At 43.9% G+C, this 21576-nt stretch overlaps 1 protein-coding gene across 2 annotated transcripts; it reads left to right on the plus strand.

The window, feature by feature from the left end:
* Window positions 1–13777: 13777 nt before the first annotated feature.
* Hfe (homeostatic iron regulator) lies at window positions 13778–21351 on the plus strand. Of its 2 annotated transcripts, XM_052156404.1 has the most exons (6): window positions 13779–13990; window positions 16316–16579; window positions 17541–17840; window positions 18730–19005; window positions 19136–19246; window positions 20727–21351. In XM_052156404.1, exons 1-6 carry the CDS (start codon window positions 13900–13902, stop codon window positions 20765–20767), a joined length of 1083 nt encoding a protein of 360 aa, XP_052012364.1. In that variant the 5' UTR covers window positions 13779–13899; the 3' UTR covers window positions 20768–21351. The 2 variants fall into 2 exon arrangements, with proteins under 2 accessions (XP_052012365.1, XP_052012364.1); XM_052156405.1 differs by lacking the exon at window positions 19136–19246 and having other exon boundaries at window positions 13778–13990.
* The last annotated feature ends 225 nt before the right edge of the window (window positions 21352–21576 follow it).

Genomic DNA, 21576 nt, shown 5'->3' on the forward strand with positions numbered 1-21576 from the left:
CCTGGCTCACAGATGCATTATCTGAGTTAAATTCAGTTTTGCTGTTTTCCAGCTGCTTAACCATGGATGACTTACTTAGCCTGCTCATGCTTCAGTTTTGTCATTTGAAAGATGCCAATAATAGTAAAGTACATGCTTTATAGGTTGTTATGGGATTTATGAATCAATGCCTATTTATGATGTATAACATTTTAGATGAACATACAAAGAATCAAAATTATTTAGAATATTGTACATAAACACCTGTGTACAAACTAGTGCCCATCCCTGACTGTGCTGATGTGTCATTAAGGCTCATAAACAGCTAAGAGAATACTAGTCAAAAGAGGCTTCCAGCACCCGTGGTCATCCCAGTGAACAGCATCCTACCTAGTGTTATCACTACCATCCCAGCCTTAACATTTCAACAAAGGAAAACCCAAAACTCAGATTTCTTCAACACAGAGCAGCAGTCTTAGCATTTCATGCCTCCAGTACCATATACACTTCCAATAGGTATAAACTTTTCAAGTAAAGCCATGAGAGGCCCCACATCCCTTTAACTCAGGAAACAGAGGCAGCCAGATCTCTGGAGTTCTAGGCCAACATGTTTGACATAGAGAATCCAGGCCAGCCAATACTTACATGGAGATTTCTCAAAACACAGATATATATAGATAGATAGATAGATATAAGATATAGATATAGATAGATATAGATATAGATATAGATATATAGATATAGATATAGATAGATAGTTGTAAGTGTGATGGCTCATGTCTGTAATCCCAGGACTCTGGAGACTAAAGCAAGGGGATTCTCCAAAGTTGGAGAACAATGTGGACTACATATGAAATAGATTAATTGAATCAAGATTGAATAGCATAAGAGTTTCAAACTTCTATATAAAAGCAAAATCACATCCTTACTAATTAACTACTTACCGCTCTATTCAGTTTTAGATAGGTTTTCGCCCCTATGAATCAAGTAAGTGTGAAGTTTTTATCTTCTAGGAATCACAGCCATTACAACATGTGGTGCTGTTTGCCTTAGTAGACACTAGATGGCAGTCCAAGACAAGAATGCTACCTTAGATGCCATTCAAATTTCTCTTGACCTAGATAAGCATTATCTTCTCCTATGTTCATATTTTCTATCGCTTTCAGAAGTTAACACCATTGGCCATATAATCATTATAACAAACTGGAACTTTCATGATTTGAAGTCTCTCCACTGGCAGGAAACATGGGAAGAAGAAATTGTGTGAACTGGACTCATATCTAAGTGACTGAAGAATCCATGTTGGCTCACTCCCTCTAAATGAGTTCAGCAGCAACTACACTAAGCCTAGCAACCACCAGTCTTAGGGAGTGACAGAACAAGGCAGACAGTCCTTCTCCTGTAGGAACTGGAGAATGAGCTTTCTTCAGAAAGACAAGTGATGCTGACTGAGACAAGCTCACTGCAAAATGAACAGGAGCAATGGTCACTTTATATGACGGTAAAGTTTAATAATAGAGCCGTGATTTAAGTTATATTTTTAGTTGTTTTTTGGTGGGTGTTTGTTTGTTTGTTTGGCCACAGTGAATAGGCCCTGCAAAACAGGGGAAACAGAAAGACAGGCAGTTGAAGGGATACACAAGGCAAAGGAGTCTCTCACTGGGTGTATAATTGAAGTCTGAGAGTTAAAAGTCAACAATTGTAGCTCAATTAGTAATATTTGCTGTGATGGTTACCTACTTAGAGACAATGTTCCTTTTGTAACGAGTTGTTTCAAGTAAGCAATGAACCATGCTTACTTGAATACATATGACCTTCCAATAGGCCTTCCCTGTTTATGAACATGCAACTGTCTTAGAAGCAAACAAAGAAGAATATAAAATTTATTTATAGTTTATAAAAAAAGACTCACTTGTGTAATCTTTGTGCCCCAAGGTTTTACCTTATCAGCTATAATCCCACCCAATGTGTTGAATTATGTACACAAATTAGGAGCGGCCCTATGATCTCACATCCTGAAAACCCAATTTAGCTAGTCAGTAAAATCATACATGTGACCACTTAAGCCCTACTCTGTTGAGAATACCATATATGCAGTTGGTGTTACTACCTTCCTACATGTCTCTGTCTCCTGACAGTGTGTAAATATCAGTGTTTAAATATCTTTTGGTTAAACGCTAACTCTGCTTCCAACGTCTGCTGAAATTCCTGTTGGTAATACATCTTGACCCCATCTCAGTATTATCTCTAAGAACTTAGAACTAGGCCTCAGCCCTTGACCCCCTGCTGGTGATCATAGAGCAAGAGCAGCTTTTGTCTTAGAGTGAAAATTTTATGAAATTCATAATTAAGGTCTATCAATAATCATGATAATAAATGTAGATACAAGGGGATTCTGTCATGAAGATACAAAGGGTTCCTAACTGTACAGTAGGCTTAAGATCAGCCCAGCACTTGATTGCAACACATGTCCCCTGAGTCATACTCCCAACAAAGTCAAGGAAACACAGGCTGCACTAAAGCATGATCATATGAAAGTCCAACTGCATGGGGTACGCCATGACTATTTAGTCATTTCTGAAAGCAACACCAGCATATATATATATATATATATATATATATATATATATATATATATATATATATATATATATATGTAAAACATTAGTGGAGGCGAGAGGAAAATAAAAGCATTCAAGCCAGGCATGATCCCTATAAACCCCAGAACTCAGGAGGCCAGCTAAGAGAACACAGCACACGCTAATAAGAAACAATTTTTAAAACATACGCAAAAATAAAAACAAAAACCGACCCATCTCACATTACTGACTAATAATTTTAAATAGTTTCAGACCCTGAGTTGAACAAGAAGGGTTATGGTTGACATTGTCCAGGGGGAGGAGAGCTGCTGAGGACCAGAGAGAGAACAGGACCCTGCAGCTTGCTGCTTTCCTCACACTGGGCTTTTGCAATTGCGGGTGTTTGTACTGGCAGACCCTACGTGGACTTCCAGGTTACAGCGTCAGCTGGCTAATCATTCACTTGAACACTGTTACTCAGCAGATTTTAAACCCTTCCGCATACAGAGTGTGTGGATGACAGGACTGATGGCTTGTAACTGTGCGGGGGAGAAGCTGAGGCTGAATCCAGAATTCCACTCTGACTATTTCTTTTGTTTTTTATTGTTTGTCTGTCTTTGAAACTGAGCTTTCTATCAGAGAGAAAACCACAGCAGCCAATTCTTTCTTTCTTTTTTCTTTCCTTCTTTCTTTTTCTTTTTCTTTCTTCCTTTGTGACATTCATTTTGTAGCCAAAGCTGGCCTAGAATTATTTATTTCATTCAGGATGGCATCACATTCTTTTTTGTGTTTTTCTGGGTTTTTTTGGTTTGTTTGTTTGTTTGTTTGTTTTTGTCTTTGATGCTTTTATTGATATCAGCAATGGACAAGAACATCCCAGCCCAACATCTAGGTTATCAAACAGACACTCTAGGGCCACTGGCATCTCTAACCCCAATCTAAGATTTGCCTACCCAGGACAAATAGGCATGTCCCTGTCTGTCCTGTTTATAGGTGTGGATCAGTCTCTCTAGATGTCTGAGTCGATGCCTGATCCTTGGTACATGGTAAGGGATGTTCAGAACACAACATGGCTAGCCTCAGTGGACCACTGGACCCCCGTGTTGACGATGAGAGACGGGGCCAGAAACTGGTGATGGCAGGGGGCCAGGCACAAAGTTCATTCCAGGGCCACATCCTGGCATTGGGAAGTCCTCCATTGCATTGCATTTGAATTCATAGGGTGGAAAGAGCTGGCCTTGTAAAAAGGCATTGCCAAGTTCCAAACCAGCAGACAAGAGTCTGGCAAAATCTGGTTCATTTGTACTCATTTCAATTTCTCTCTGTAGTTCTTCATTGAGCGGTGATCATATCTGGAGAGATCCCAGAGTCAGGAGTTGATCACTAGGTCGGGGGCAGGTCCATAATACAGCTCCTGCAGGATGTCCTCAAGGTGCCAGGAGGAAACACCGGGTGAGGAAGTAGAAGCACACAGGGTGGCGGCCAGAAGCAGAGCAGAACTGGCAGACCTCCCGGTACAGGGTCCTGGTGTGCTGCTCGCCCAGCTGGCCCCAGGCACCAGCCGATCCTGCCCACTCACCGTGACCCTGACAGTCAGATCCGTGCCAGGCAGGTGCTTCTTTTCAGGTCTGCACCCACCCAACACTGGCACGGCTGCCAAGCTTCCTTGACCTTGGCTTTTAACTGGGAAGCTGTTTCTTTCCGGAGCAGAAGCACCAGGTCCTTGTATGCGGCTCTCTGGATGGAGCTCCCCAAAATGACCACGAACTTGTGTAGCAGCTGCTGGACTTCGAGGCTTGGAAGTGGACCGTGGCTCTTCCCAGCAGGCAGTGCGGCAGTTCGTTTTGTTGCCAAAGCTGACCTAGAATTATTTCATTCAGAATGGCTTCAAACTTCAAACTCATCACAATCCTGCCTCAGCTTCTCAAATGTTGGGACTGCAGGTGTTAGCCACCACATATAATGCAAATGTTTGTTTTGTTTTTGTGTTTTGTTTTTTGTTATTTCGAGACAGGGTTTCTCTGTGGAGTCCTGGCTGTCCTGACTCATTCTGTAGACCAGGCTAGCCTCGAACTCAGAAATCCGAGTGCCTCTGCCTCCCAAGTGCTGGGATTAAAGGTATGCGCCACCACCGCCCAGCGATTCAAATGTCTTAAGAGGGACAAGTTAACGCATGAAAGAAGAACTTCACTTCAGTGGAGTCATTTTGCTTCTTCAAACAGCTGTATAGCACCTTGCATTCCAGTAGAAGACTGGTTATACTTTAAGCCTGCTAGTATAGGGTAGACACCAAAAAAGGAATTGGGTGTTCCGTGGAAAGGTCACCTTAACTGTGTCATACGGGAGAGCATAGAATTAAGCTAGAAACACACGCACCTTCTAGAGCTACATATGTTTATAATTTTTTGTTATTTATTTTGTCAAGATAACCATAGTCTAGGCCATTTAAAAGAGAATACTGGATTATTTCCTAATAGAAAGTGGATAACCTCTTATAAACCATCAGTCAGGACTGGGCACACAGGCCTATCATCCCTGCTCTTCAAGACACTAAGGAAGTAGAGTTGCGATTTCAAAGGCTGTCTGGGCTACAGTATAAGTCCCAGGTCACTTGGACAATGTAGCAAGACCCTTGTCAAAATAAAAACCAAGAAATGGTCTGGGGGAGGGAACAGCTCAGTTGTGGAGTACTTGCTTCGCACATTCATAGTCACTGGGTTTAATCTCCAATTCTGGAAGAAATAAGGATAAGTACTTGATTGAATCAGCAGCAGTATGTCAGTATATCAGTATAGTTGTAATGAGCTAACATTATCCTGAGGAAAGTACCAGGCACTATGCTGACAGCTTCAGATATTATTTTAGAGATTAGGAGTTAGACATATCCCTTGATAGGCAGACAGATAGGGAGAGTGGTCATAGCTAGGTAATGAGCTAGGCAGCAAATTTCCAAGATGACAGCTTCTTCCTCACCCTCCTGACCTGAAACAAATGCATGGTAGCTTAAAACAACAGCCTAGCAGGCTGTTTTCTCTCTCTGGTAACCATTTGCTGATGGGCTGGCTCAACCATGCTAAGGCCTGATCAGGATACACTAGTTGTGGGCAAACCAACCAGCCTACCTTTCTTCAAGCTAGCTCGCCCTAAATTAGAGAAAACCTCTTCAGAGACTGAAGAGAAGGGAAGTGGGGAAGGGGAGAGAGAGGGGGGAGGGAAGGAGGGAAGGAAAGAGAGAGAGAGAGAAGAGAAGGGGGAGGGGAGGGGAGGGGGGAGGAGCGGAGGGGAGGGGAGAGGGAGAGAGAGAGGAAGAGGAGGAGGGAGAGGGGAGGGAGGAGGGGAAGGGGAAGGGAAGGGGGGAGGGAGGAGGGGAGGGGGCGGATGGACTATTTGGCTTGAGTCCCCTTCTGCTTTGTAGAGGATCTTTTGCCCTGTGTCAGCTCCACATGTGTTTCCTTGCCCTCAGTGAATGTTTTTCTTCAATGGCTGACTGCTTCTGTCTGCAGTGTTTGAGAAGTCTCTGCTCTTACACTCAAGACTTTTGCTTGCTTTTTAATTCTATATATAACTGTAAGAAAAAAAAGGACCCAATCAAGATCCCTATGCCATGCCATGTTAAAACAGATTTTCTAGTTTTAAATATCTATGAATAGTTAAATATTATTAAATTGTATTCATATTATTAAATTTGACATGGTGAAGTCTACCTTTAAATATCCTATGAAATAAGTACAGTTTATTTTCTTGCCTTACAAAGGAGCCTTAGTGAGCTTCATAGCTTTCAATTGGTTTATAATACAAGTGACTGCTCGCAAACTGATTTTACTTCAGAGATCCCAGAAAGTTGGGATGTGGAAGAGGGAGGGGTCTCCCGATGCATATCGGTAACAAGGACTTAGTGGTCCTTCAACGTCTCTGACTTTTCCCTTGGCCTTCAGGTACCCAAGGAGTAAGGAAGACAGGTCATGGGGTCTCTTCACACCAATAGAATAGTGACTAAGGCGCCGATGCTAAAAGCTAAAGCTGACCTCTGAAACACAAGCAGTCATTTTATTGTGGGCACAATAACTTCTGAGACCCTGTAGAACCAGACAAGATAGTGATCTGCTAGACCTCAGTGTGACAACGATTTATCTCCTGCACAATTCTTCCCCTACTTAAAATTTAAGTTCATGTCTAGCTCTCAGGACAGGGCTGGGAGTTCTGCCCCATATGGCTGGACTAGATAATGAAATTGCCATTTTTCCGCATCATAATGTTTTCTCATGTTTTTCTATGGGGAAAGTACTATGCCTGATTTACCAGATCTCTCCACGATGGAGCTGCTGCCTGGACTCGATCCCAGCAATATATATGCATTGGAAGTGGCAGGAATGAGTGTACATGATGAGTATTCAGAATCCCAGAACTGCTACATTGCTTCAAAGACACCCAGGCTCGAGGCTGATAAACTCCTAGGCAGCCTAGTTTTCACAGTAGCTATTATTTGCTCTTCTATAAGGTGCTTTCCCTACCTTGTAAACTATATAATACATAGCAAAGTAATGATAAACAAAAGTCCTGAACTCTTTACCCTCTTTTTTTTCATGTTCGTGTGCACAGAATGAAGTACACTATGGACTAAGCCTGTAACCAGGATGGGGCCTTGGTCTCTGAAGGGAAAATGAAAAAGATGAGGAGAGAGGCAGAATCAGGGGCAATGGGCTTTGCCTTGAGTAAGTGGGTTAGAGGGAAGGGGTTGGAGTGCAAGAATTTTCCAGATCACAAGTAATGTCTGCTTTGGGGAGGAGGGAGAATTGTATTTGAGCTCTGAAAGAAATCAGAAAGTGTGTATGAGAAAGACTTTCTGACCATGATCCCAGCTTCATTTTTCTATTGTCAATAAGCAGAGGAAAAACATTTTGAAACAGCAGTGCCTTATATTTTTACCAAGGTTCTGGGGCGTGACTTTGTTGTGTCCATTTCATGAACCCCCAAAAGACCACCAAGGAGCTGATTCTGGTGCAATCGCCTTAAGGTCTTTATTAGGAGCTCAAGCTTGGGCCATATCAAGCTCTCTGTCTCTGACACAGCAGAATGGGAGAGTGAAGTCCTGAGGTCTCAGCCGGAAGTTTTACAGAAAGCAAGAGAGGAGGGGGTGTTAGCCTGGCACACATCTGATGGATGGGGTTACTGAATTGTGTTGCCCTTTAACATGATTGGCTGGTGCTGAGAGCCAAACCAAAACTTAACTTCTGCTTCCCTCCTGATTGGTTGTTGTTAGGAAGTGAAAGGCCAGGGGAAGGCTTGTAACCTAGAAACTAATGCCAGGCAAGGACTTGTTGGAGAGTAACCTGGAAACTGGTGCTAGGTGCCGGCTTGTTGGTTAACTGGGTTCAGCCTTAGGTCAGGTTCTCTAAGTGGAGTCAGAACCCAAGATCTGGTCTCAACTTCAAAGAGGATGACAATGGCAAGAGTCTTTGGAAGTCCTGTTATAAGGAACAGGACTAAGTCCTGTTGTAATTTTGGTCATTCTGCTGCTAACATCCCTAAAGTCAAAATGGTGTTGCAGAATTTAAAAAGACTGGGCACAACACCATGCCTTCGTCAATGATGACTAAGTACTATCTTCCAAAGTACAAGCTATGTGGGGAGAAGCCTCTGGTGTAACGAAGTAGCTTACTCTTGACTCACCAGAACCAATTCCACCCCCCTGCCCTCACGTCTGCCACAGTCTCACATCCATTAGAACCTCACTAGGACTCATAGACACACAGTCCATTGGTGGCTGGAACCTCATTCTGTCAGCGCAAGAATCATCCTAGAATCATGGGGCAAAGAAAGGACCACTAACCCCTTATGATCTTAATGGAGGAATGAAGACTCCAGAGACACTGAGGTCCACTGTTGCCTCAAGGAATTAGATTCTCCCCAGAGTCTTATCCTGGGAAAGGTGAAGGCAGAAGCCTTGTGCCAGCCACAGGAGGAACTTGTCTCCCAGGAAGAAATGTCATGCAAGCTGCCAAGTTGTTAGGTTACCTTGTTAGGGAGACTGAAGCCAAAGAAGGCAGGACCACACCCTGGACACAAATGCCTAGTTATGTGTGTGCCTTCCTCTCTGCTATAAAACTCAGCATGTAGGCAGCATCCCCAGCAAACGCAAAAACAAAGACCTAATCCATCAAAGCTCATAGTTCTGGGAAAGTTCATAAATTAAATGTTCTATAACCTTTTTTTTTTTTTTTGGCTTCTGTTTCTGGTGAACTGTTCTTGTTAACTGAAGCATGTCAACCCAGAACATGTTTTTTCTTTCTGCGTGTTTTAAAGCTCACTGAAAAGTAGCTCAGTGCTAAACTGGGATCCCAAGCACCTGATGTAGCCATCAGCCAGCTGTAAAAAAGACTTTCTATCGGCTTGAAAGTATGTCCAAGCAGTCTTCTCTGGTGACTACCCCTCAACACATTATTCTTGGGTCAGGGCTATGGAAGAGTACATACTTTAAGACTGCAGCTATGTGTTAGCTTAGGTTGGAAAAGTTGACTATATGGGAAATCCAAGGCAAGTAAGGATGTTTGTTACATTGTTCTCTTAAAGGCAAGTTAAACAAACACTATAGGCTACCAACCTCAAGATATATTATTACGTCTGACTGTGAGGTCCAGCAACAGGTCCCGTCTCTTGGGATGTAAGCGACCCTTTCATAACTGTGCATCTCCATAATAGAAAAGAGCATGGCTTTCTCTCTCTCTTTGCAGACTATTTCTGGTTTCCTTCCCAAGACAGAAAACAGTTTCCAGGCACATAGTTCCAATCTCCTCTAAGGAGTAAAAGCTCACAGCAGGCATTTACTGTGATCAGCAAGTGGATTGTAAATGTTTTTGATCTTCCAGACCAACCTATCAATTCCAGCCAGGAACACCATCAGTAATGGCTGTGTGTGTTCAGTCTATCAGCACGTTCCACATTGTCTCCCTCTGTCAGTCCTCATCCACCCTTCCAGGAAAAGGTTCAGTGAATTTCATAGATTGGTCTTTGTTGTTGTTGTTGTTTGTTTGTTTTGTTTTTCAGTTTGTTTTTCATAAAAGCACATGATATTTTGCTTGAATACATCTTCCATTTACTGAAGTCATGTCTTACTGGTTTTCAAGGTGACTATGGTCATTTAATATATTGCTGTAGTGACACACTTTTGTGAAAATTCCTTTTATCTTCAAAGACGATGAACTTGACCTGCTGCTTTATGATATTTATTTTATTTAAACTGCCTTTAAGAGAACAACAGGACTAACCTTAATATACCTTCATTTCCGTGTAATTAACTATTGCAACCTAAGCTAAATAATAGATTTAATCTTAAAGTATATACTTATCTCCAGAATTGTGTGATTGTGTGTGTGTGTGTGTGTGTGATTTACTGAAAGCAACTAACAGTTTGACATTAAACCAAACATTTCATAGGAGTTGAAGGCAACATATGAATATAAGTTTATAACAGCTCTGTGGTTTTCAGTGCTAGCCGGAGTCATTGTCAGGTAACTACTTTTGGAAACTTGTTTTAAAGATCTCAGAAAAGAATCCCTAGTTTATTTCAGGTACCATTTTCTGTACACTCCAGTAAATGCAGAGGAAAGTTGCTCCTTGATAGTCACAGGCACAGATCTCTTTCTCTCTCTCTCTCTCTCTCTCTCTCTCTCTCTCTCTCTCTCTCTCTCTCTCTCTCTCTCTCTCTCTCTCTCTTTCTCTCTCTCAAGAGAAAGGTTCCCGGGACAGATCAGACACACACAAGTAACCACAGATGGTCCAATAACCATTGACTACAGACATCTGGAAGAGAAAGGGAAAGAAGAGGAAAATTCACAATTCGGCCCAATCTTGGCCAAAATAACTCAACAGAAAAAAATCTGTGTTTTTATTCCTTGAAGTAGTAATGGTACATTCTGTCTCCCTCATGGAGGATTCTTTAATGCATTAACTAAATTGCATTGCTTCTAATTGCATATAATACAGCATTCTATTATCTCAGTGAAGTAAGGCAATCTACTCATACCTTCTATTGAGTTTTATGGTTGTATAAAAGAAATGGGATGGAATCTGCCACCTGTACCTCCTTCATTAGTGCATAAGGATCCCTAGGTCTTTATCTTCACCAATGCTGGGCATTACTCAACTTTCCAACTCCCTAATGGAAAATGAAATATTGCTTTACATATCTTTGATTACCATGTGCCTTGGGCTCTCTAGATTACACATTTTATGTTCACTTCTTTCATCCAGTTCTGCTGTGCCATTTCTGCCTGAATCTTATTAGTCTACAGATATTCTTTTTATATTCTAGTTACTAGTCATTTAGTATGTTTCAATTTATTACATTTATGATTTTTTGTTAGCTATGAAACTTTATCTATGATAGCTTTCACTGAACAGAAACACTATATTTTTTTAGTATCCGTGGCTGGTGAAATCACTCAGCAAATAAAGGTACTTACTGGCAAGCCTTTCAACCTGAGTTTGATCACATGGACAGACCTACTGGAAAAAAAGAACCACGTTCTGCAAGTTATCCTTTGATTTCCACAAGTGTGCCTACATATAAAACTCCTATACAATAAATAAACATATATGTGTGTATGTATTATTTACAAATCTTTTATCCATCTCCATTTCATAATGCAGTGTGTGTTTTTGACATTTCAGATTATGCAACAGGTTGGTTTTTGCAACTTTGGCTCACTTTCCTATTTCCCTCCAGTGGGTGTGAGATACAGGTACATGTTTGTTGGGTGGGTCGTTACAGCATTTAGTACATATATACAAGTGCAGAGAGGGAGGTTAGGTAGCTGTACAGCCATGGAGGGAGGACATGTAAATACATCTATGTGTGAGAGAGGTTAGGGCCATACTCATACGCTGAGGAGTAGTCAAATACGTGTGAATACCTATTATCTGGCTTTGTTCTTCATGCCGTCATAGGAGGAAGATGGATGGGCATATTAACAGGACCTCTGGTGGTTTTCCCCGTGGGGTATGTGTCTGTTGCAGACACAATGTTCCCAGTATTTGTTCGTGTTTTTGAGATACTAAGCTTGAGTGGCAGATGAAAACAAGAAGGCACAAACATTTACAGCAGCCAGATGAATGTCCATCATAGCCTCACACGGATGGAAATCTAGACAAACTAGAAAGTGATTTTACAGGACACAGTGACACATCCTGATGACTAGTAGTCTCTCCAAAATCATTGTTACAAATAATATTGAGAAACACCTTTTGATGACACAGGTGTCAACCCAACCCCCAATGCCCCTCCACCAAATGGACAAAAACCTGAAAGGACATTTCTCCAAAGGTTTTCAGAGTAGCAATAATTAAAATGATGTTCTGCACTGCTGGTCATGAAGGAAATGAAATCAAGCCTTGTGGTGCCATTTCAGGTGCAGTGGGTTAGCTAAAGTTTAAAGATGGACAGTGAAGGACGTAGAACAATCAGAACTCTCATACTCCCCTGATGGGAAAGTGAAATGACATCTACAGCTACAGCTAGAAACAATCTAGCAGTTGATTAAAAGGTTTAATGGTTACTATCTCTACTCATGGATGCATATGTAGGAGCAATAAGGTAAAACAATACTAACATATACTACAATATTCCTGAAAATGTTACTCGTCAAAGTGAAAAGTTGAAATAATGGAAACATTTTACAAGTGCACAAGCTGAGGCGTGAAGACAAAGTGTGTTGGTTTTTCTATGCAGGTTGTCTGCCTACACCGCAGCACAGGTCACCTGTCTGCCCGCCTCGTGGGCCGCAGGGATGCAGTGGAGACTTGGGCCACAATGAGATACACCAGGCCAAACAGTTCCACGTGGGACTTTATTTAAGATGGGGAAAGGGGTAGCGGGCGGGAAAAAGGAAGGAAAGAAAGAGTGAGAGGGGGAGAAATGCTACCCAGTTATATACGGGTGATGACATAAATTACAGGTAAAGGTGGGCCATTGAATTCTGGGTATATGGCAGCTGTTGCCTTGGCAACAGGCCTATAGTTCTAATTGTCGCCTATAGGACGTCACAGGCCTTGCAGGTCTCAGTACCAACAATGTGGCGTCAAGAATATGATCAATCCACTGGGCAGTGGTAGCACACACCTTTAATCCCAGCACTTGGGAGGAAGAGGCAGGCAGACTTCGGAGTTCGAGGCCAGCCTGGTCTACAGAGTGAGTTCCAGGACAGCCAGGGCTACACAGAGAAACCCTGTCTTGGGGGAAAAAAAATAAATACCATCAATCAGGAGAAAAATATATGACATTATGCTAAACCATAGCAGTCTCTCTCTCTCTCTCACAGACACACACACACACACACACACACACACACGCATACAAATAACAACCACAGGAAGTGTGTATTCTATTTTTAGGGCATATCAGAATCAAAGAAAAATGGATTAGTGATTGTTTAGCCTGGGGATGGGGCAGAAAGGATGTAATATTTTGAGAGGTGATGGCTAAAATACAGTGAGGTAAGAAAAAGGTAAATATTCTAAAATTGCCTGTAATGGCTACTAACTTCATTGAATATATGAAATCCCGCTGAGTTTTACATACTCAGTTCATGAATCATATTGAAGAGAGAAAGAATAAAAAATAAACCATAACCAGACCTGAAGTGCACATTTTCTCAGTCTTCCTTGAACTACTCACATGCAGTTAAGAGCCCTTCATTTCCTAATTTGCTTTTCTTCTTGAATTGCCTGGTGACATTTCTAAAAAGATACCACTTGCTAAATTTGTTATGTATTTAAAAGACTTTAAATACATATGTATCAAATATGTTAACATGATTGAAATGCCTAAGTTAGAATTTGAATAAGTGTGGAAATGTTGAATATTTAGATCTCAAATTTGTGATAAGTTTTCACAATTAACAACATCCATAGAGATTTAAGAGATGGGGACTGGGGCATTAGGGGTGCTGGGTCACTGACTATTGCACAAGCAAGCACTATTGGCTTCATTATACAGAGTTCAAGTTCTGGATACTCTCTTGTTCTTTTCCATTTTAGAGTTTGTTTGTTTGTTTGTTTGTTTGTTTTTATCAGTCTCACTCTGTGGCCCAAGCTGTCCTGTAATTCACTATGTACCCTATGATGGACTTGAACTCACAGGAATTCCTCTGCCTCAGCCTCCCAAGTGCTGGGGTTACAGATTCGAGAGTTACTTATTTCCTTCCACCAATAGCCCGGAAAGGGATCTAGCTTGCCAGGAAGTTTTGTCTGAGAGGTTTGAAACCTCAGCAATGGCTACAGGGTGACTTCTTGGGTTCTCCACGTTTCCGGGTCCTAGTGAAGACCGGTGGACCCAGCTGGGGACATGAGCTTATCATCTGGGCTCCCACTGAGGCTGCTGCTGCTGCTGCTGCTGCTACTGCTGTGGTCTGTGGCCCCGCAGGCGCGGCCGCCGCGTGAGTGCGGGAGGAAAATGTGGGGGTGTGGGACGCAAAACCGAAAGTGGTTCTTGGTGCCTGGAGTTTTTCCCTTCGGAATGCAAACTCCTCCCTCTATGATCCCCTTCAGCGCTTGCATGCAGACCCCAGAGGGAAGACCTGCCACACAGCTAGCAGTCTAGGGTGCTTCTGCCCTGCTCTGTAAGGGTGTCACTAGTGAGGAGCCACGTTGGCTGAGCTGAGCCTGAGATGCAGGTCTCCAGTCTCTGTTTTAGTGTTTCTCTTGTGGACTGTGTTATTCTACCTCCCTAACTAACCTGGGGTCTGAAATTTCTCACCAAGAGTAAACAATGTCGTCCTTTGGCATTTTCTCTTCAGGGTGCTGGGAAAGAATTTCAGATGTTTTCCTTGTGAGTGCTAGGGGTGCTGTGACACACCCCACTGTGGTGTGTGTGTGTGTGTGTGTGTGTGTGTGTGTGTGTGTGTGGTGTGTGATAAAGCGAAAGTCACTTTCAGCCTCGAGGGTGGGTGGGGGTCGGGGGTTGGATCTTTCCACACTCGACAATTGTTCTTTCATCTAGAAATGTCATTTTTATTTCAAATGGATGTAGTATTATAACCAAAGGTTTTTAAGGCAGAAGGCCAGGGCTCTGGCAGCCGTTGTGGTTGGTAACAGTGTTCCAATTAGGTCTAGAAATAAAGAAACAGTTCTATGCAGTGTAGCCATAGTGAAAGATCAATGACCCAGCACAAGAGTCCATCTTCAAGGTCCTGTCATAACAATTAAAGAGAAAAGAAAGCATTTCTCTGGACAGACAGCCCTGGATCCTGCATCAGAGTCCATACGTGGTTCATCTGTTTGTTGTTAAGGCACAATGTAACAATTTCGGCTGCCTAGACCTCATAGATAATTGTTTTGGTGTGATGGGGTATTGGGGGGAAACGGGGTGATTTCTATCCTGAGGCTTTGATGGTATTCCTATAATCCAAGAGAATTTAGGGTTTGGGACAATTATCTTTGTGTCTTCAGCCTTGGAAGAGGATAAGATAGGTTAAGAAAGGTGAGTCCAGCAGGAAGGAGTCTGATGAGAAGGCAGGTGGAGCACCAGGCTTCCAACCCTTTCACTCACTGGGTGAGTGCCCTCTGACAGAGTCACAGAGTCACCTTCTGAGCACCAGAAGTGCTCTTACCCTGGTGGTCGTCAACCTTTCTAATGCTGTGACTGTTTAATACAGTTTCTAATGTTGTAGTGATCCCAATCATAAAATTATTTTTGTTGCTATTCTATGTGTAATTTTGCTCTTATGAATCATAATGTAAATATTTGATTTTCAGGGTATCTGGTATATGTGACCCCAAGGGTAGACCACTGCTCCTCCACAGGATCCTGTTCAGCATGGCTTTGCTGATTTGCAAATTTAAAAGGATTAACATGCCTTTTCTAAAGGATGCCAAAGTGCTGCTTAATGCACTGTAATAACACTAGGATCTGGGATCCTTTTTGATTAATTATGCACTGGGAAGCAGCAGTTGTTGCCAGTTAACTAGCTTAGATCTTTCTTCAGGTTGCAAAGAACATAAATTTAAATCTGATCTTTTGGGTTTTTTTTTTCCTTCTAGAAACCCTGAGCTGGGGGGTCTCCTTATGTAGTTCAGTCTGGCCTACAACTCAACCTATGCATATCAGGATGGACTCAAAGCTGAGACAATCCTCCTGCCTCACCCTCCAGAAGTGTGAGTCAGTACTCCAAGGCAACAGACATTCGCGAAGCACTGGCCCCTATGCCAGGTGCCATTCTGAGCACTCAGGTTGTACCCTTGAGCAACCTTGTTTGAGAATTGAGGGACAGTGATGGGGAAAGCCCTTGCTGAGAGTTGCTGTCAGTTCCGGTTCCTGGAAGCCCTCTGTTTGCTGACAGGTCATTCTCAGTTATGCGTCAGGACATTCCCCAGCATCTTTTAGCCAACCCCTGCACTTGAAAATGTTCAGAGATGGGAGTGGAGAAAACCCAGTACCTCCAACTCTTTAGGACTTTCATCTTAATAGATTCATCGCCAACTCCTAGCTCAGCCTTCATAGCTAGAGAAACTCAAAGACTTTCCAGAGTCAGGGTCTGGAGGAAAGGGCATAACCTATCCACCCAAGTAGAGAGCATCAAGAAGATAAGCAAGAGTAAGAGGAAAGGCCGGAACAGCAGGGCTGGGCAGGGAAGCAGAGAACTGTGTTACTCCACAGGGAGGACTCACTCTCTGCTAACCTGAAGTAACCTGGGGCTGTGGAACATCTGCTTCCGGATCCGGCCTGCTGCCCATTCTGAATGGCTGCCTGCTGACTTCCCCAGGTTCGCATTCTCTACGATACCTCTTCATGGGTGCCTCAGAGCCAGACCTCGGGCTGCCTTTGTTCGAGGCCATGGGCTATGTCGATGACCAGCTCTTTGTGTCCTACAATCATGAGAGTCGCCGTGCTGAGCCCAGGGCCCCGTGGATCTCCGGGCAGACCTCGAGCCAGCTGTGGTTGCAGCTAAGTCAGAGCCTGAAAGGATGGGATTACATGTTCATTGTGGACTTCTGGACCATCATGGGCAACTATAACCACAGTAAGGGTATGTGGAGAGGGGAGTCCCTTCCCGGAGGTTCTCAGAGCATAGCACTAGTTTCCTATCTTGGGGATATAGCTTTGTAAACGTAACTTTTATTCTCCTGATGTAATTGATGTCTAGGAGGCTTTCTGCCTGTGTCTGCTAACCTAGGCCTACTCAGGGAAGCTTTTAGCCTCCGTACAATCAAATCCAGGCCTAGAATGTCCTCAGCCTCTGAGGCTTGCTGCTCAATTTTTCTAGCTCTTTCTGAACTCTAGCTGGCTGGTTCCACACAGCTGTTATGGCTCAAACGCCTCTCAGTTGAGATATTCAATCTGGTTTTTCTCTCAGGCTCTTCAGAGGCTCTGCTTGGCCTCACACTAACTCTGGCCATGGTTTCTAATCTTCTGGATCCTTCTCATCCCCTTACTTGTTCTGTCTTCACCTGTGTCTAGCTTGTTCTCTCTTAAATCTTTCTCAGAAAAACTCTTCTATTAAAGCTGCCTCCTTCTCCCGTTCTTAGCCGCTCTATTCTCCCTCTCAACTCTCCTGCGCGCCTCTCCATGAACTCTGCTGTATTCCTGGACTGTGCCCTCTCCCTGTACCGCCCATCTCTCCCTTTTTCTCTCTTGGGAGAGTTGGGCATGCCCTATTCTGTCAATTCCCTGATTTGTCACTTTGTCTGCATCTCAATTAGACATCACTTTCAAACACCGGTGCTTCCTTCTACAAACTAACTTTACCTTCCTTGTTTGGGATTAAAGGTGAATAATAGGGTGTGTCTGTATTCCAGACAGAGGGCTTAAAAGGTATGTGCAAAAGGCTCAGCCACTCAAGCTAGAAACAGGTTCAAATATCCTGTAACAAGTCTTGAAGTGAGATCCTAGGGTTGGGGTGAGGGGAAACCAAGAGGGAGATAGCTCTGTGCTCCAGATCATTCGATACTTGGGGGTGGTGAAGACAAAACCAACTTTTTCATTTCCAGTCACGAAGCTGGGAGTGATGCCGGAGTCCCACATCCTGCAGGTGATCCTAGGCTGTGAGGTGCATGAAGACAACAGTACCAGTGGCTTCTGGAGATATGGCTATGACGGGCACGACCACCTTGAATTCTGCCCCAAGACGCTGAACTGGAGCGCAGCCGAGCCAGGGGCCTGGGCCACCAAGGTGGAGTGGGAAGAGCACAAGATCCGAGCCAGGCAGAACAGGGACTACGTGGAGAAGGACTGCCCGCAACAGCTGAGACAGTTCCTGGAGCTGCGGAGAGGAATTCTGGGACAGCAAGGTAGGAGGAACCATGCTCCGGCCCCAAACTCCAGAGTGGGGAGTGGATCTCAAGTACCAGCTCAAGGGTTCAGGCTCTCCCAAGTGTAGGGAAAGTACATTCTGGAGACTAGGATTTCCATTTTAACCATTCTATTTCTTTCTGTCTCTCTCTCTCTTCCTTCCTTCCTTCTTTCCTTCCTTCCTTCCTTCCTTCCTTCCTTCCTTCCTTCCTTCCTTCCTTCCTTCATCTCTCTCTCTCTCTCTCTCTCTCTCTCTCTCTCTCTCTCTCTCTTCTTTTTCTTTAGATAAGATCTCAGTCTGTAGCCCAGACTGACTAACTTAGTATGTAACCCAGCCTGGGTTCAAACTGCCAGAATGCCCTGTTTTCTAGGATTACAGTCATAAACCACCACATCTAGCCAATGCCATTCATTTTGCTGTTTATCTGCCTGCTGTTTTCTTCCTTAGATAGTCTCTCACACTGTAGCTGCGGCTGGTCTAGGTCTCACTATATAGACCCGACTAGCCACAAAATATAGCCTCAGCTTCCCAAATCTTGGATTTCAAAGTGTGAACCCGCTATTGGGGGTGGACTTTCCACTTCGTATTGAAGTATATAGCACAGCTATGAACTACAACATTAGAAAGGGAAATGCCAGCGGCCTGGCCAGAGGACCTGGGTAGACCATGCTGACGAGAACAGACTGAAGTGACAGTTCTCCAGTGTGGCACTTCATTAGTGTGTGACTTCATCTTGAAGCCACTGTCAGGATACCAAATGGCAGCTCTGGCAGCCAGGTTTTCTGGGGAGGGTGTGCTCTTTTTCCTTCCCAAAAAGGAAGTGAAAATTCTAGTCTCCTGCTCGGGCTAAACCAGTCCTCCTCATGTACTTCCTCTTTCCCTTCAAGTGCCTACTTTGGTGAAAGTGAGTCGTCACTGGGCCTCTACGGGGACCTCTCTAAGGTGTCAGGCTCTGAACTTCTTCCCCCAGAACATCACTATGAGGTGGCTGAGGGACAATCAGCCACTGGATGCCAAGGACGTGAACCCTGAGATTGTGCTGCCTAACGGGGATGAGACCTATCAGGCCTGGCTGACCTTGGCCGTGGCCCCTGGAGATGAGACAAGGTTCACCTGTCAAGTGGAGCACCCAGGCCTGGATCAGCCTCTAACTGCCACCTGGGGTGAGGATGGGCATGCGGGGCAGATGTCATCTGCTAGAGAGGTGGTCACCTTTGCAGTGAGAGAGAGGGTGGTCTGCTCTGGACTGGGATGTGGGGGTCATGGGCTTGAATTCTCATGTGTTGTTTTTAGAGCCCTCGCCATCTCGGGCCATGATTATTGGAATCATCAGTGGGATCACCGTCTGTGCCATTGTCTTTGTTGGAATTCTGTTCCTAATCTTAAAGAAAAGGAAGGCTTCCGGTGAGTGAGAGCATGCATGAAGTATCATACTGTGTCTTCCTCCAGGACACACTATTCCTGCAGAAAATGTGACTTCTATAGGAAGCCCTCACTGTGCCTTTTGGTTTGAAAGTGCCAGCCCATCTCTGACAATATTTCATTTAGTTTTGTTTTTCCCAGACAAGAAGTTCCTAATTGAGGAAACACCTTCTAGGCCCCTCCTGTTGTGCAGGTGTTAAAGTAAAGTAGGGGGGTTTCAGTTTGAGAAAGCCACTGGGTAGGACCCAGAACCTAAATCTGCTTTGGAATAGAATTCACAACAAGGAAGTGTGGCTATAGAAGACCCCTGAGAATGTGGGGTGTCACTGGATGAAATGCTCTAATTACATCCAGGAAAGGATACAGAAAACTGGTATGGTGGTTTGTGACCCTAACGTCAGCAAAAGGATCTCCTTGAGTTGAAGTCCAGCCTGGGCTGGTTACATTGTGAGACCCTCTCTTAGAATACAGACAGACAGACAGACAGACAGACGGACAGACGGACAGACAGACACACACACCAGTGCTAAGTGAGAGAGTGTATTATTGGACCTTGTCCCTGACTTTGTGTGTCCCTTATTCACAATGTGTTGTTGTTTTTGTTTTTTTCACCTCTCTGGTAGCTTTAGCACTGAGACAGAAGCAAGCCTGCGTAGGACTGTGGAACATTATGTTCTGATAACTGGGGAGCTGGTAAAGTCACAAAAGCAAAAGGGAACAATGTCTGTGTTTACTGAGTGGGTTGTGGGGAAGTGAGTGACAAGGAAAGTCATTAGATAGGTACTAAAACAGTTCCATACAGATTTTTCGCCGGACTGTCTTGATCCCCCCAGCAGCTCAGGTAATAAGTAACACAGAGACTTTGTAGTGATTATGAAAGTTTGGCCTTAGTTTGGCAAACTCTTAACTCACTTAAGAAAACCTGGCCACCTGGCTCTGTCTGGCCAATGCAAGAGGCTCCTTACTGGGCCCTGTTTCTTCCTCTGGGTCAGCTTGGCAAATCCCCTACCTCTGACTCTTTCCCAGAATTCCTCTCTCTCCCTGGAAGCTCTTGCTTTGCTATAGACTGGTCACCTTTCATTAAGCCAATCAGAAGGTGATGGAGATGTTTACAAAACACTGAGACAGGTGTTTTGGTGATTGTTGTTTCATAAAAACAACAACACCAAAGACCTGCCTATACTCAAGTCCTTATACAGAAATTAGCATTCGAATGATACAAGGACAGCCTTTAGACAACACCCAAGAGATTACCCCAACACAGAGTAACCATTTCTGAAGTCCAAGGGAGTCCTTGAATAGCGTGGTCAGGGAGGGAGGAGGTTGGAAGGACAGGACAGAATGTTGCCTGACCAGTGATGCCCCTTTCTGGGTCTCTTGCCTTCCCAGGAGGAGGTTGGAAGGACAGGACAGGATGTTGCCTGACCAGTGATGCCCCTTTCTGGGTCTCTTGCCTTCCCAGGAGGAACCATGGGTGACTATGTCCTAACGGAGTGTGAGTGACCTACAGCCTGCAGAACCACGGGAGGAAGACTCAGCCAAAGACTTGGAGGAAGCACACGTGCTCCATTCTAGGACAGAGTTGGACCTAACACACAGGAACTGCCTGACAACTGTGCTCTTAGCTTTCCCTGTTCACTTTCTTAAGGTGTTTTCTCCAGTTAAGTTCAGTTCCTGAAGGATAGTGACTGCTCCAGTGGCAACCTCTCCCTCCAGAAGTGGTCTTATGATTCCTAAGCTGCTTCTTGGAGGCATCCTTCATTTCCTGCGTCCATCTAGACTGTGTAGGTCTACCTTAAAAGCCCCTCTAAATTTGGGGGATACATGATCTGAAGAAATTATGAATCTTTATCCTAGGATGCACACACATACTTGTGCCAGAAATTTTCATTCATATCTTAGAATCCAGGACCCACTCAACTGTCCTTTGAGCCTTTCCATCTGATATCTAGTGACTCCTCTGTCACCAAGCCCTGACTTCTCTGCCATTGGAGGGTTATAAGAGTCTTCAATAACACCATGAAGGCCACACACTGTGCAACTTGAGGAGCCACCCTCTGAGAAAATACAGATGTTTGTGTACAGAATGATGCCTATGTGTTCATATCTTCCAAAGGTGATGTGAGGTTTTCAAACGTTAATATCATAGAAATTTGTGACACGATGCCTGTGAAGTAACCTCTCTCCTTGTCCTGAAAATGGCAATCATGAGCAATTATCATAATGAAGAGAGGCTCGCACTTGTTCTGAGAAGGTGCTCAATAATACACTGTGCTCTGACCACCTGCTAAACATAAAGCATGTAGACGTCC

The sequence above is a fragment of the Apodemus sylvaticus genome, chromosome 14 (assembly GCF_947179515.1).
Source record: "Apodemus sylvaticus chromosome 14, mApoSyl1.1, whole genome shotgun sequence".
Lineage (NCBI taxonomy): Eukaryota > Metazoa > Chordata > Mammalia > Rodentia > Muridae > Apodemus > Apodemus sylvaticus.

Excerpts from the sequence above, each read along its gene's own strand:
- Hfe (XM_052156404.1), top strand. The coding sequence starts at position 13,900 with ATGAGCTTATCATCTGGGCTCCCACTGAGGCTGCTGCTGCTGCTGCTG. Across the intron at positions 13,991-16,315 it reads CCCGCAGGCGCGGCCGCCGC|GTTCGCATTCTCTACGATAC; the intron begins GTGAGTGCGGGA and ends TGACTTCCCCAG. Across the intron at positions 16,580-17,540 it reads CAACTATAACCACAGTAAGG|TCACGAAGCTGGGAGTGATG; the intron begins GTATGTGGAGAG and ends TTTCATTTCCAG.